Source organism: Xenopus tropicalis, chromosome 2 (genome assembly GCF_000004195.4).
Source record: "Xenopus tropicalis strain Nigerian chromosome 2, UCB_Xtro_10.0, whole genome shotgun sequence".
Taxonomy (NCBI): domain Eukaryota; kingdom Metazoa; phylum Chordata; class Amphibia; order Anura; family Pipidae; genus Xenopus; species Xenopus tropicalis.
Genome location: NC_030678.2, coordinates 623,076 through 639,132, shown reverse-complemented (window position 1 = coordinate 639,132; position 16,057 = coordinate 623,076). Strand labels below are relative to the sequence as shown.

The window sequence follows — 16,057 nt, the reverse complement described above, 5'->3', positions numbered from 1 at the left end:
CCTCCTCTGCTCTGTGCCCTGATAGGATAAGGCTTTGTACCTACCCCTCAACCTCCTCTGCTCTGTGCCCTGATAGGATAAGGCTTTGTGCCTACCCATCAACCTCCTCTGCTCTGTGCCCTGATAGGATAAGGCTTTGTACCTACCCATCAACCTTCTCTGCTCTGTGCCCTGATAGGATAAGGCTTTGTACCTACCCATCAACCTCCTCTGTGCCCTGATAGGATAAGGCTTTGTACCTACCCATCAACCTCCTCTGTGCCCTGATAGGATAAGGCTTTGTACCTACCCATCAACCTGCTCTGCTCTGTGCCCTGATAGGATAAGGCTTTGTACCTACCCCTCAACCTCCTCTGCTCTGTGCCCTGATAGGATAAGGCTTTGTGCCTACCCATCAACCTCCTCTGCTCTGTGCCCTGATAGGATAAGGCTTTGTGCCTACCCATCAACCTCCTCTGCTCTGTGCCCTGATAGGATAAGGCTTTGTGCCTACCCATCAACCTCCTCTGCTCTGTGCCCTGATAGGATAAGGCTTTGTACCTACCCCCTCAACCTCCTCTGCTCTGTGCCCTGATAGGATAAGGCTTTGTGCCTACCCATCAACCTCCTCTGCTCTGTGCCCTGATAGGATAAGGCTTTGTACCTACCCATCAACCTTCTCTGCTCTGTGCCCTGATAGGATAAGGCTTTGTACCTACCCATCAACCTCCTCTGTGCCCTGATAGGATAAGGCTTTGTACCTACCCATCAACCTCCTCTGTGCCCTGATAGGATAAGGCTTTGTACCTACCCATCAACCTGCTCTGCTCTGTGCCCTGATAGGATAAGGCTTTGTACCTACCCCTCAACCTCCTCTGCTCTGTGCCCTGATAGGATAAGGCTTTGTACCTACCCATCAACCTCCTCTGTGCCCTGATAGGATAAGGCTTTGTACCTACCCCTCAACCTCCTCTGCTCTGTGCCCTGATAGGATAAGGCTTTGTACCTACCCATCAACCTCCTCTGTGCCCTGATAGGATAAGGCTTTGTACCTACCCATCAACCTCCTCTGCTCTGTGCCCTGATAGGATAAGGCTTTGTACCTACCCATCAACCTCCTCTGCTCTGTGCCCTGATAGGATAAGGCTTTGTACCTACCCCTCAACCTCCTCTGCTCTGTGCCCTGATAGGATAAGGTTTTGTACCTACCCCTCAACCTCCTCTGCTCTGTGCCCTGATAGGATAAGGCTTTGTACCTACCCCTCAACCTCCTCTGCTCTGTGCCCTGATAGGATAAGGCTTTGTACCTACCCATCAACCTCCTCTGTGCCCTGATAGGATAAGGCTTTGTGCCTACCCATCAACCTCCTCTGCTCTGTGCCCTGATAGGATAAGGCTTTGTACCTACCCATCAACCTTCTCTGCTCTGTGCCCTGATAGGATAAGGCTTTGTACCTACCCATCAACCTCCTCTGTGCCCTGATAGGATAAGGCTTTGTACCTACCCATCAACCTTCTCTGCTCTGTGCCCTGATAGGATAAGGCTTTGTACCTACCCATCAACCTTCTCTGCTCTGTGCCCTGATAGGATAAGGCTTTGTGCCTACCCATCAACCTCCTCTGCTCTGTGCCCTGATAGGATAAGGCTTTGTACCTACCCATCAACCTCCTCTGCTCTGTGCCCTGATAGGACAAGGCTTCATGCTCCTCCCCCCTCCTGCGCTTGGCATGGGCTCGCATCATTCTGGACGAGGCTCACAACATTAAGAATCCCAAAGTGCAGACCTCCATCGCTGTGTGCAAGCTGAGAGCCGGGGCCCGCTGGGCTGTGACGGGGACCCCCATTCAGAACAATCTGCTGGACATGTATTCTCTGCTACGGTCAGTGCCACCTATAGGGGGCGTGATTATACCCTGCAGGCTTTCCATTAACTGACTGTGCCAGTAGTGTGAGACTGGGGAGGTGACGAACAGTTATTGCCCCGGGTGTGCGGGGTCACTAACTCTTATTGCCCCGGGTGTGCAGGGTAGCTAACAGTTATTGCCCCGGGTGTGCAGGGTAACTAACAGTTATTGCCCCGGGGGTGCAGGGTAACTAACAGTTTATTGCCCCGGGGGTGCAGGGTGACTAACAGTTATTGCCCCGGGGGTGCAGGGTGACTAACAGTTATTGCCCCGGGGGTGCAGGGTGACTAACAGTTATTGCCCCGGGTGTGCAGGGTGACTAACAGTTATTGCCCCGGGGGTGCAGGGTAACTAACAGTTATTGCCCCGGGGGTGGCAGGGTAACTAACAGTTATTGCCCCGGGTGTGCAGGGTGACTAACAGTTATTGCCCCGGGGGTGCAGGGTGACTAACAGTTATTGCCCCGGGGGTGCAGGGTAACTAACAGTTATTGCCCCGGGGGTGCAGGGTAACTAACAGTTATTGCCCCGGGGGTGCAGGGTAACTAACAGTTATTGCCCTGGGTGTGCAGGGTGACTAACAGTTATTGCCCCGGGTGTACAGGGTAACTAACAGTTATTGCCCCGGGGCAGGTTCCTGCGCTGCTCCCCATTTGATGAGTACAAGCTATGGAAGAACCAGGTGGATAACGGCAGCAGGAAAGGAGGGGAGCGGCTGAACATCCTGACCAAGAACCTGCTGCTCAGGAGAACCAAGGACCAACAGGACCACTTGGGGCGCCCGCTGGTAACGTAAAGCCACAAGCAACTCGCTCGCTGCCCCCCCTGCCTGAATGCCCCCCGGGCACTGGGAGGTCAATTCAGAACAAATTCTCTCCCATTTCTCTCTTTCCCTGCGGGGGGGGTTCTGTATTCATTTCCCATTGGCTGCTCCCTTTCCTGCGTTCTGGGCGGTACCTCAGTACCAAGGCCGGGTATCTGGGTATCTGTGGGCACAGGAAGCTGATAGGGTTAATGTGCCCAGGGTTGGACCCGCAGCTTGCTACTGATGTGCGGCGGGAAATCACTTGCACAATGGCACGTTACACGCGCAGTGAGACCCCTCGTGCCCAGGGGGTGCTATAGCCAGCGCTGACCAATGGGCTTTGTCTGTTTGTTGCCAAGGTGCTGCTGCCCCAGCGACGCAGTGAGTTGCACCAACTGACCCTCGGGGAGAAGGAGAAGGCCGTGTATGATGTCATATTCGCCAGATCCAGGTACGGAGGCTCCGCCCACTAATGGCTGCTCTGTAGATTCCCCGTGTGTGTGAGTGGGCATAGTGGGGGCACTGCGGGGTGGGAATGGGGGGTGTGAGTGGGCATAGTGAGGGTGCTGAGGGGTGGGAATGGGGGGTGTGAGTGGGCATAGTGAGGGTGCTGAGGGGTGGGATGGGGGTGTGAGTGGGCATAGTGAGGGTGCTGAGGGGTGGGAATGGGGGGTGTGAGTGGGCATAGTGAGGGTGCTGAGGGGTGGGAATGGGGGGTGTGAGTGGGCATAGTGAGGGTGCTGAGGGGTGGGAATGGGGGGTGTGAGTGGGCATAGTGAGGGTGCTGAGGGGTGGGAATGGGCGGGTGTGAGTGGGCATCGTGAGGGTGCTGAGGGGTGGGAATGGGGGGTGTGAGTGGGCATAGTGAGGGTGCTGTGGGGTGGGCATAGTGAGGGTGCTGAGGGGTGGGCATAGTGAGGGTGCTGAGGGGTGGGCATAGTGAGGGTGCTGAGGGGTGGGCATAGTGAGGGTGCTGTGGGGTGGGCATAGTGAGGGTGCTGAGGGGTGGGCATAGTGAGGGTGCTGTGGGGTGGGCATAGTGAGGGTGCTGTGGGGTGGGCATAGTGAGGGTGCTGTGGGGTGGGCATAGTTCGGGTGCTGTGGGGTGGGAATAGTTCGGGTACTGAGGGGTGGGGGGGGTGTTAGTGGGCATAGTTAGGGTACTGAGGGGTGAGCATGGGGGGGTGTGAAATACAGAAGTGAGTTTGCTCCATTCCATGTATCCATAGCAACCAGTCAGCATTGGGCTACAGCAAATAAAGCTGATTGGTTGCTTGGGGCGCGTCCCTACCACAGACTGCTGTTACCCAGAGTTCCTCAGTTCAGGGTAATGTTTAAGGATTTGGGTCAGTACTGTGCAGTTTGCCCCTGGGGGGGGCAGAATCCTATTGGATAGGGAAAGGAAGCCAGAGCTCGGCCTGCCCCCCAGGTTCCCTGTATGAAGGAGGGGAGCCCCTATAGAGGTTTATACAGTAAGTGACCCCCATGTTCTTATGTGCACCCCCAGATCCACTCTGCAGAATTATCTAAAGAGACACGAGGGGGGCGCCCACATACGCACCCAAAATACAGACAACCCTTTCGAGAGAGGTAAGTCCCCTGTCTGGGTGTGTTTGTCACATGACCTGTAATCTCCAATCAGCTTTCCCACTGCCTATCCGGCTCCTGTGGGTAAGTGCCACGCGGGGCAGATAAGTGCAGGCTGAGAATCTGCCCCTAGTTGTGCCCCACACATGGAAGCTCCGCCCCGAGCGCAGGAACATGCAATGTATTTTAGCCCCGAGAGATTTTCTCCTCTCCTGTGGCCCCAGAAATGTGCTGATCTGCCCCGGCCACGTTCTGTACCACAGCAGCACTAATGGCAGGAGTGGCCACTCCCCGAGTCATTCTCAGCAGCCAATCAAAATGCTACTTCTCTTATGCTCTGTGCCCTGATAAGGCTTTGTACCTACCCATCAACCTGCTCTGCTCTGTGCCCTGATAGGATAAGGCTTTGTACCTACCCCTCAACCTCCTCTGCTCTGTGCCCTGATAGGATAAGGCTTTGTACCTACCCATCAACTCCTCTGCTCTGTGCCCTGATAGGATAAGGTTTTGTACCTACCCATCAACCTCCTCTGCTCTGTGCCCTGATAGGATAAGGTTTGTACCTACCCATCAACCTCCTCTGCTCTGTGCCCTGATAGGATAAGGCTTTGTACCTACCCCTCAACCTCCTCTGCTCTGTGCCCTGATAGGATAAGGCTTTGTACCTACCCATCAACCTCCTCTGTGCCCTGATAGGATAAGGCTTTGTGCCTACCCATCAACCTCCTCTGCTCTGTGCCCTGATAGGATAAGGCTTTGTGCCTACCCATCAACCTCCTCTGCTCTGTGCCCTGATAGGATAAGGCTTTGTGCCTACCCATCAACCTCCTCTGCTCTTGCCCTGATAGGATAAGGTTTGTACCTACCCCTCAACCTCCTCTGCTCTGTGCCCTGATAGGATAAGGCTTTGTGCCTACCCATCAACCCTCTCTGCTCTGTGCCCTGATAGGATAAGGCTTTGTACCTACCCATCAACCTTCTCTGCTCTGTGCCCTGATAGGATAAGGCTTTGTACCTACCCATCAACTCCCTCTGTGCCTGATAGGATAAGGCTTTGTACCTACCCATCAACCTCCTCTGTGCCCTGATAGGAATAAGGCTTTGTACCTACCCATCAACCTGCCTCTGCTCTGTGCCCTGATAGGATAAGGCTTTGTACCTACCCCTCAACCCTCTCTGCTCTGTGCCCTGATAGGATAAGGCTTTGTGCCTACCCATCAACCTCCTCTGCTCTGTGCCTGATAGGATAAGGCTTTGTGCCTACCCATCAACCTCCTCTGCTCTGTGCCCTGATAGGATAAGGCTTTGTGCCTACCCATCAACCTCCTCTGCTCTGTGCCCTGATAGGATAAGGCTTTGTACCTACCCCTCAACCTCCTCTGCTCTGTGCCCTGATAGGATAAGGCTTTGTGCTACCCATCAACTCCTCTGCTCTGTGCCCTGATAGGATAAGGCTTTGTACCTACCATCAAACTTCTCTGCTCTGTGCCCTGATAGGATAAGGCTTTGTACCTACCCATCAACCTCTCTGTGCCCTGATAGGATAAGGCTTTGTACCTACCCATCAACCTCCTCTGTGCCCTGATAGGATAAGGCTTTGTACCTACCCATCAACCTGCTCTGCTCTGTGCCCTGATAGAATAAGGCTTTGTACCTACCCCTCAACCTCCTCTGCTCTGTGCCCTGATAGGATAAGGCTTTGTACCTACCCATCAACCTCCTCTGTGCCCTGATAGGATAAGGCTTTGTACCTACCCCTCAACCTCCTCTGCTCTGTGCCCTGATAGGATAGGCTTTGTACCTACCCATCAACCTCCTCTGTGCCTGATAGGATAAGGCTTTGTACCTACCCATCAACTCCTCTGCTCTGTGCCCTGATAGGATAAGGCTTTGTACTACCCATCAACCTCCTCTGCTCTGTGCCCTGATAGGATAAGGCTTTGTACCTACCCTCAACCTCCTCTGCTCTGTGCCCTGATAGGATAAGGTTTTGTACCTACCCCTACAACCTCCTCTGCTCTGTGCCCTGATAGGATAAGGCTTTGTACCTACCCCTCAACCTCCTCTGCTCTGTGCCCTGATAGGATAAGGCTTTGTACCTACCATCAACCTCCTCTGTGCCCTGATAGGATAAGGCTTTGTGCCTACCCATCAACCTCCTCTGCTCTGTGCCCTGATAGGATAAGGCTTTGTACCTACCCATCAACCTTCTCTGCTCTGTGCCCTGATAGGATAAGGCTTTGTACCTACCCATCAACCTCCTCTGTGCCCTGATAGGATAAGGCTTTGTACCTACCCATCAACCTTCTCTGCTCTGTGCCCTGATAGGATAAGGCTTTGTACCTACCCATCAACCTTCTCTGCTCTGTGCCCTGATAGGATAAGGCTTTGTGCCTACCCATCAACCTCCTCTGCTCTGTGCCCTGATAGGATAAGGCTTTGTACCTACCCATCAACCTCCTCTTGCTCTTCAATCTACAGAGCAGCCATTAGTGGGCGGAGCCTCCGTACCTGGATCTGGCGAATATGACATCATACACGGCCTTCTCCTTCTCCCCGAGGGTCAGTTGGTGCAACTCACTGCGTCGCTGGGGCAGCAGCACCTTGGCAACAAACAGACAAAGCCCATTGGTCAGCGCTGGCTATAGCACCCCCTGGGCACGAGGGGTCTCACTGCGCGTGTAACGTGCCATTGTGCAAGTGATTTCCCGCCGCACATCAGTAGCAAGCTGCGGGTCCAACCCTGGGCACATTAACCCTATCAGCTTCCTGTGCCCACAGATACCCAGATACCCGGCCTTGGTACTGAGGTACCGCCCAGAACGCAGGAAAGGGAGCAGCCAATGGGAAATGAATACAGAACCCCCCCCGCAGGGAAAGAGAGAAATGGGAGAGAATTTGTTCTGAATTGACCTCCCAGTGCCCGGGGGGCATTCAGGCAGGGGGGGCAGCGAGCGAGTTGCTTGTGGCTTTACGTTACCAGCGGGCGCCCCAAGTGGTCCTGTTGGTCCTTGGTTCTCCTGAGCAGCAGGTTCTTGGTCAGGATGTTCAGCCGCTCCCCTCCTTTCCTGCTGCCGTTATCCACCTGGTTCTTCCATAGCTTGTACTCATCAAATGGGGAGCAGCGCAGGAACCTGCCCCGGGGCAATAACTGTTAGTTACCCTGTACACCCGGGGCAATAACTGTTAGTCACCCTGCACACCCAGGGCAATAACTGTTAGTTACCCTGCACCCCCGGGGCAATAACTGTTAGTTACCCTGCACCCCCGGGGCAATAACTGTTAGTTACCCTGCACCCCCGGGGCAATAACTGTTAGTCACCCTGCACCCCCGGGGCAATAACTGTTAGTCACCCTGCACACCCGGGGCAATAACTGTTAGTTACCCTGCACCCCCGGGGCAATAACTGTTAGTTACCCTGCACCCCCGGGGCAATAACTGTTAGTCACCCTGCACACCCGGGGCAATAACTGTTAGTCACCCTGCACCCCCGGGGCAATAACTGTTAGTCACCCTGCACCCCCGGGGCAATAACTGTTAGTCACCCTGCACCCCCGGGGCAATAACTGTTAGTTACCCTGCACCCCCGGGGCAATAACTGTTAGTTACCCTGCACACCCGGGGCAATAACTGTTAGCTACCCTGCACACCCGGGGCAAGAAGAGTTAGTGACCCCGCACACCCGGGGCAATAACTGTTCGTCACCTCCCCAGTCTCACACTACTGGCACAGTCAGTTAATGGAAAGCCTGCAGGGTATAATCACGCCCCCTATAGGTGGCACTGACCGTAGCAGAGAATACATGTCCAGCAGATTGTTCTGAATGGGGGTCCCCGTCACAGCCCAGCGGGCCCCGGCTCTCAGCTTGCACACAGCGATGGAGGTCTGCACTTTGGGATTCTTAATGTTGTGAGCCTCGTCCAGAATGATGCGAGCCCATGCCAAGCGCAGGAGGGGGGAGGAGCATGAAGCCTTGTCCTATCAGGGCACAGAGCAGAGGAGGTTGATGGGTAGGTACAAAGCCTTATCCTATCAGGGCACAGAGCAGAGGAGGTTGATGGGTAGGCACAAAGCCTTATCCTATCAGGGCACAGAGCAGAGAAGGTTGATGGGTAGGTACAAAGCCTTATCCTATCAGGGCACAGAGCAGAGAAGGTTGATGGGTAGGTACAAAGCCTTATCCTATCAGGGCACAGAGGAGGTTGATGGGTAGGTACAAAGCCTTATCCTATCAGGGCACAGAGCAGAGGAGGTTGATGGGTAGGTACAAAGCCTTATCCTATCAGGGCACAGAGCAGAGAAGGTTGATGGGTAGGTACAAAGCCTTATCCTATCAGGGCACAGAGCAGAGGAGGTTGATGGGTAGGCACAAAGCCTTATCCTATCAGGGCACAGAGCAGAGGAGGTTGAGGGGTAGGTACAAAGCCTTATCCTATCAGGGCACAGAGCAGAGGAGGTTGATGGGTAGGCACAAAGCCTTATCCTATCAGGGCACAGAGCAGAGGAGGTTGATGGGTAGGCACAAAGCCTTATCCTATCAGGGCACAGAGCAGAGGAGGTTGATGGGTAGGCACAAAGCCTTATCCTATCAGGGCACAGAGGAGGTTGATGGGTAGGTACAAAGCCTTATCCTATCAGGGCACAGAGCAGAGGAGGTTGAGGGGTAGGTACAAAGCCTTATCCTATCAGGGCACAGAGCAGAGGAGGTTGATGGGTAGGTACAAAGCCTTATCCTATCAGGGCACAGAGCAGAGGAGGTTGATGGGTAGGTACAAAACCTTATCCTATCAGGGCACAGAGCAGAGGAGGTTGATGGGTAGGTACAAAGCCTTATCCTATCAGGGCACAGAGCAGAGGAGGTTGAGGGGTAGGTACAAAGCCTTATCCTATCAGGGCACAGAGCAGAGCAGGTTGATGGGTAGGTACAAAGCCTTATCAGGGCACAGAGCATAAGAGAAGTAGCATTTTGATTGGCTGCTGAGAATGACTCGGGGAGTGGCCACTCCTGCCATTAGTGCTGCTGTGGTACAGAACGTGCCGGGGGCAGATCAGCACATTTCTGGGGGCCACAGGGAGAGGAGAAAGTAAGTGGATTCTGTGAATGCAGATCCAGACCAGATCAGGAAGTGGTACCAACATATTAGTGGGGCACCATTGCTATCACATAAAATACGCCGGCTATGGAGCTGCAGGGCAGACTTGGGGTGTCTCCTCCGGCTGGGGCAGAAGTGGCAGCACCACAGGCAGGACCGGCGACAGCCCATAAAGGGGAGAGATTGCCCTGACGGCACTGGGATGGGGCAGGAAATTCACTGAGCAACTGCCACCCTATTGCTTGTGAGCCAAGTTACCTCCAGGTCCTGGTCCTTGGCTGGGGCCTCCCCTTCCTCCTTCTTCACAGGGATCTCTTTGGACACCAGGCTGTACGTGGTCACCACAATGTCGTAGTCTGCCAGCCTACAGGCACAGAGAGAGAGAGATTAGCCAATCAGTGCCAAGCATTGCTGCATGGCTGCGGGGATCAGTCACTCAGTGCCAGGCATGGCTGCGGGGATCAGTCACTCAGTGCCAGGCATGGCTGCGGGGATCAGTTACTCAGTGCCAGGCATTGCTGCGGGGATCAGTTACTCAGTGCCAGGCATGGCTGCGGGGATCAGTTAGTGCCAGGCATGGCTGCGGGGATCAGTTAGTGCCAGGCATGGCTGCGGGGATCAGTTACTCAGTGCCAGGCATTGCTGCGGGGATCAGTCACTCAGTGCCAGGCATGGCTGCGGGGATCAGTTACTCAGTGCCAGGCATGGCTGCGGGGATCAGTTAGTGCCAGGCATGGCTGCGGGGATCAGTTAGTGCCAGGCATGGCTGCGGGGATCAGTCACTCAGTGCCAGGCATGGCTGCGGGGATCAGTTAGTGCCAGGCATGGCTGCGGGGATCAGTCACTCAGTGCCAGGCATGGCTGCGGGGATCACTCACTCAGTGCCAGGCATGGCTGCGGGGATCAGTTACTCAGTGCCAGGCATTGCTGCGGGGATCAGTTACTCAGTGCCAGGCATGGCTGCGGGGATCAGTTAGTGCCAGGCATGGCTGCGGGGATCAGTCACTCAGTGCCAGGCATGGCTGCGGGGATCAGTCACTCAGTGCCAGGCATGGCTGCGGGGATCAGTCACTCAGTGCCAGGCATGGCTGCGGGGATCAGTTACTCTGTGATGTGGAGCCTCAAATAGTGATGATCTTTCTGCACAACCCAATATACCCAATAACTACTGAACCAACAGTTCCCTGACTGATACAAAGGCAGAATGTGGCCCCCCCTAGAGGAGCCCCGTGGCACTTACACACTGCAGTCCCTTTCCCGGCTGGGGCCGTGATACAGATAAACTCGCAGTCTGCTCCCCGACACTCTCTTCTCCACCTCCTTCTTCCAGTGATGGACGAGAGACGCCGGGCACACAATGAGGGTCCCACGGGTGACTGTGAGGGTGGAGTCTGTGGGTGCAACACGGAGAAACCAATGAAATGACAGAAGCCCTGCGACCTATCCAGTGGGAGCTTCCTATACGCTGGCTCCTTCTGCCCCCCCCCGAGGGTACGGCTAGCCCTGGGGCAGGTCCCATACCTGTATGTTACTGTAATTTTGTGGGGGGCATGGTACCCTGGGCACTGCCTTGGCATAGGGTGCAACGCTGCTGGATGGGGCACAGGGGGGGCTAGTGAGGGGGGAGCCTGTGCCCCATATACATACCTGGGGTGCTAGTGAGGGGGGAGCCTGTACCCCATATACATACCTGGGGGGCTAGTGAGGGGGGAGCCTGTACCCCATATACATACCTGGGGGGCTAGTGAGGGGGGAGCCTGTACCCCATATACATACCTGGGGGGCTAGTGAGGGGGGAGCCTGTACCCCATATACATACCTGGGGGGCTAGTGAGGGGGGAGCCTGTACCCCATATACATACCTGGGGGGCTAGTGAGGGGGGAGCCTGTACCCCATATACATACCTGGGGTGCTAGTGAGGGGGGAGCCTGTACCCCATATACATACCTGGGGGGCTAGTGAGGGGGGAGCCTGTACCCCATATACATACCGGTTTTGGAGATCCACTCCTCCAGCTTCTTCTCTTGCTCGCGGTTCTGTTGCTGCTTCTGCATCAGTATAAGGGCCACCATCGTCAGCGTCTTGCCCAGTCCCATGTCATCAGCTAAGGCAGACACAAGGGGCATATGGGTGATCGCTACTATATGGTCACAAAGACACACACGTCTATCAGGTCCTACCCTGAGCCCAAACCTTCCATAAGCCGCACCCAGATCCCCCAGAGAAAGGAGGGAACCAATCAGAAACTCTTGCCAGCTTGTGGGACACTAATGGAGACTAATTGCTCATTGGTTGCAGTTCCCTCTGTTCCCCAAAAGGCGGCGCAGGAACCCTCATTCTGTGCAGCAAAGGGAATCTTGTCTGTCAGGAGCGGTACAGATGGCGGCGCCCACGGCCCTAACGTCACTGCGTCTGGAATACGACTCTTTAACCCTTTCAATGCTGCGTTCTGGCCCATTTGTTTAGCTGAACTCTAGCTTCCTCCTTGGTTCTGACTACAAACCCGTCAGGAGCCGACAGTCTGGGACTGTGAGTTTGAACAATGGCCGGGGTTCAGGCCACAAGCAAGAAGAATAGAACACAGAGTCCCTGGGGTACCGCAGCCAATGTGTTCTTATTCACAGGCTGGATGAGCATCTCCAGAACCAGCGCCGAGGGGTCCGTAGGGCAGTGTTTTTTTTGCCCCTTTATAAACAGATGCATCTATATACCCCCCCAGGGCTATTCCTTTAGCCCCACAAAGCCACGCCCACACCTGCATTTCCGTTCTTACCCAGAATTCCTCCCCGCGGGGTCTGGGCCTCTCTCCAGCGCAGCCAAGCCAGGGCCTGTTTCTGGTGCAGTAACAGCGGTACCTGAGCAGAGAATGAGAGGGGTCAGTAGGAGCCTACAGGGGGGCTTCATGGAAGGACTCTCCCAGCTGCACCAGTTCTGGGGGGTCTGCCATATTGTCAGGGAGCCTTATTGGCACCACTGGCACCGCTCTGCCTGCCAAGGAATCAGCCCCCCCCCCAAGTGCTGGAACCTCAATATAAGTGATTATATTATTCCCCCTGTGACACCCCCATACCTTTAGCCCTGCGGGATCCTGTACGGTGCAGTCGGGGCTGGGGCAGGACTCCAGGCTCTTGTGCAAGTGCTCCATGGCCCCCCATTCCCCCGTGACACCCCCATACCTTTAGCCCTGGGGGATCCTGTACGGTGCAGTCGGGGCTGGGGCAGGACTCCAGGCTCTTGTGCAAGTGCTCCCCCATTCCCCCCGTGACACCCCCATACCTTTAGCCCTGCGGGATCCTGTACGGTGCAGTCGGGGCTGGGGCAGGACTCCAGGCTCTTGTGCAAGTGCTCCCCCATTCCCCCCGTGACACCCCCATACCTTTAGCCCTGCGGGATCCTGTACGGTGCAGTCGGGGCTGGGGCAGGACTCCAGGCTCTTGTGCAAGTGCTCCCCCATTCCCCCCGTGACACCCCCATACCTTTAGCCCTGCGGGATCCTGTACGGTGCAGTCGGGGCTGGGGCAGGACTCCAGGCTCTTGTGCAAGTGCTCGATGGCCTCGCTGGTGGCGTTCCGTATGGCAAACAATCGCTCCTCGGTCATACGCCCCCCATACAGGGCCTGCCACTCGGGGCTCACTGCAACACAAACGCCACATGGTGGCAGCACTGCACAAGTGCAACGTGGAATTGTGGGTAAGTAGACGCATCATTATACGCACACTTACCTTTATATAAGCTGCTGAAGTTCTGGCTAAGGCTCGGGCCCGGCGCTGACCCGTGCAGACCCAGGGACATAGGCGGGAGCTCATGGAAGGACAGCGGCTTCACTCCCCCGGCCGATTCCACTGGCCCAGGTTTACTAAATGGGTTTTCGGGGGCAGATTTGGGGAGACTCATTTCTGATTGGCTGCTCCCTGCAGGAGGGAAGATGGAACCCTGAGTGATCAGCACCCATGCGGGGGGGGGGGGATGCAAGGGAGGCCCTGTGTTTCCCCCTCAGGTACCCCGGTGTACATACCCCCCACTGGGCAGTACCTTTCTCCTCAGCAGTCTCTGGGCAGAGGGACAGGGAGCTCAGGGCATCTTCCAGATCCTGCACCTGTTTAAGGAGCCTCACCCCTCGGTCCGGCAGCGCCTGGAGATTCACCGCAGCCAGGGTGGCCTAAAGCAAAACAGAGCTTGGCCAATCAGAAAGCATAATTACTGCCCCCTGTGGTGATGCAGTGTGTTACCCCAGCATGGCTCTGTTATTATTATAACTGCACTCTATTGCCCCGGGGGGGGGGGGGCATGAAAAGGAGACTGTAGTTCTGCATTCTGGATATTCAGTAGTGAGCCCACATGTACACAAAGGGTTAACAGATAGCTTTCCTATCACATGACATCAGCTGAGGGGTAATTCTGGACAAGAGACATCCTAAACTACACAACAACCCTTACAGCTACACTACAGACTGGGGTGGGGGCAGGGCAGAGCCCCCCCAGGAAAGGAGACCCCACTGGATCAACAAGGATCCCTGCAGCATTGGGCTCAATGGGATCTGCTCTGCAGTGCAACCTAGCTTGATATAACTCTCTAAGCTGAATCACCCTAAACACAACTCACATCAACCTGATTGGCTGGGACTGTCGTTTGGGTGTGTCCTGGGAATAGGGCAGTGTGGGTTATGGTTGGCTGAATGGTCTCCCCCTTGTATAGAAACAGCATTTGTACTTATTTTATACCTTTCATTTCTTTTGTAAATAAATATATCACTGCAGAACTGGGGGTGCCAGGGTTAAAGGGGTACACACACCTTTTTCTGTTGGAGTTGAGCGCTGAGCTGGGAGTGCAGAGCGGAGGGGCTTTGGGCCTCGGGCGATTGGTTGAATCCAGGGAAGGAGGTGATGGTTCTCTGTTTCCCGCCACCCGATGTCCGAGCCGGGGGGGCCAGGGGGGGCTTCTCAGTTCCAGGGATAGAGGAAACAAACACAACATCCTCCTCCTCCTGTTTGTGGGGTACGTGGGCGCTGTGGCCCCGCTCTGCCTGTGGGCTGGGGGTGCTGCTGGTGTGGCTCTCTGTGAGCTGGGCACCTTCTGTTCTGACTTGTGAGCCAGTGTGAGTGTGAGTGTGAGTGGGCCTCGCGGTACCACTGGCTTGTGTCTCACCGTTCCCCTCATGCCCCTTTGAGGCGCTGCTTTCCCTGGTATTTGGCCCACATTCCTGGGGTGTTTCTACCACCCTCCCAGTGTTCTCCTCAGGTGCAGATTCCTGCTCAGTCTTCTTCACTTTCATTCCACTGGGTAATGGCTTGTCCCTCCATCCCTGGTGTGGACTCCTCTCCTCCTCCTGAGCCTCTCCAAACATCTCCCTCTCTCCCAGCACATGACTGACCTTCTCACAGGCAGACTTGTGTTCCTCCTCCCCAGAGGGCTTCCTCGTATCTACAGAAGATTTCTCCTTGGAGCTGGGACCACCCTGTAGAACAGGTCTCCTTTCCTCCCCAGAGGGCATCCTCGTATCTACAGAAGATTTCTCCTTGGAGCTGGGACCACCCTGTAGAACAGGTCTCCTTTCCTCCCCTGAGGGCTTCCTCGTATCTACAGAAGACTTCTCCTTGGAGCTGGGACCACCCTGTAGAACAGGTCTCCTTTCCTCCCCAGAGGGCTTCCTCGTATCTACAGAAGATTTCTCCTTGGAGCTTGGACCACCCTGTAGAACAGGTCTCCTTTCCTCCCCAGAGGGCTTCCTCGTATCTACAGAAGACTTCTCCTTGGAGCTGGGACCACCCTGTAAAACAGGTCTCCTTTCCTCCCCAGAGGGCTTCCTCGTATCTACAGAAGACTTCTCCTTGGAGATGACACCACCCTGTAGAACAGGTCTCCTTTCCTCCCCAGAGGGTTCTCTCTCTTGTGGCTGTCTCCTATGATCATGAACCTTCCCACCATCGGCCCCAGGTGATGTCTCCTGGTCGCACTTCTTTGGGTTTTCCGCTTTGGCCTTTGGCTCCTCATTGAACCGTCTCCACACACCAATCCTGGGATCTTCATTGATGACCTTAAAGGGGTTTCTCTCCGGCTTTTCCGTGGGATGCTGGGACGGCTTACAGTGCGGAACAGTCTTCTGGTTTGGATCCTGCTAAGAGTAAAGGGGGAAATGAAGATTCCAGATATCCCAGAATGCAATGCCTATATTTGCCACCGGTGTATTATCAAAGGCTCGCCCTATAAACCCACAGTCTCCCCTCTGAGCCCAAAGTGACCACCCTACGCCCAATGCCCACCTCTCAAACCCAACAAAGTACTGGCCATTTCCCTAGCCCATCTCCCAGTACAGACCGAGTTGCCCCGTCAGTGTGACCCAGTGTAGCGGCTCTGTACCTGCCACGGAACGTGTCCGCACCACTTCTTCCCATCACTCTTACTCTTAACGCAGCGATAGTATAACCTGGAGGGGGAGAAGCCATTACTGTACGGTTGTACCTACTGGTTAGGGATGTTAGGTTGGGCAGTCACTAACTATAACCAGGGAATGACATACAGGGTGTGTGTGCTACTGGTTAGGGATACAAGAGAAAGGCTGGTTAGGTTGGGCAGTTACTAACATATAGGCTGACTGATTAGGGACGGGTGGGGGACAGAGGGACGGGGTGGGGGACAGAGGGACGGGGTGGGGGACGGGGTGGGGGACAGAGGGACGGGGTGGGGG

General features: G+C 55.3%; 1 protein-coding gene across 1 annotated transcript in view; it reads right to left on the bottom strand.

Moving 5' to 3' along the window:
- The window catches only part of ttf2 (transcription termination factor 2), a 41,276-nt gene that overhangs the window by 20,178 nt on the left and 5,041 nt on the right, over nucleotides 1-16,057 (bottom strand). Inside the window, exons 2-13 of the mRNA XM_031897250.1 lie at nucleotides 15,730-15,831; nucleotides 14,165-15,484; nucleotides 13,404-13,530; nucleotides 13,094-13,282; nucleotides 12,847-13,004; nucleotides 12,144-12,225; nucleotides 11,361-11,474; nucleotides 10,610-10,760; nucleotides 9,628-9,733; nucleotides 8,064-8,254; nucleotides 7,256-7,409; nucleotides 6,787-6,878 (exon numbers count right to left, since the gene is read on the bottom strand). Coding sequence (XP_031753110.1) covers nucleotides 6,787-6,878; nucleotides 7,256-7,409; nucleotides 8,064-8,254; nucleotides 9,628-9,733; nucleotides 10,610-10,760; nucleotides 11,361-11,474; nucleotides 12,144-12,225; nucleotides 12,847-13,004; nucleotides 13,094-13,282; nucleotides 13,404-13,530; nucleotides 14,165-15,484; nucleotides 15,730-15,831 — 2,786 coding nt within the window. The remainder of the gene's footprint in view (nucleotides 1-6,786; nucleotides 6,879-7,255; nucleotides 7,410-8,063; nucleotides 8,255-9,627; nucleotides 9,734-10,609; nucleotides 10,761-11,360; nucleotides 11,475-12,143; nucleotides 12,226-12,846; nucleotides 13,005-13,093; nucleotides 13,283-13,403; nucleotides 13,531-14,164; nucleotides 15,485-15,729; nucleotides 15,832-16,057) is intronic.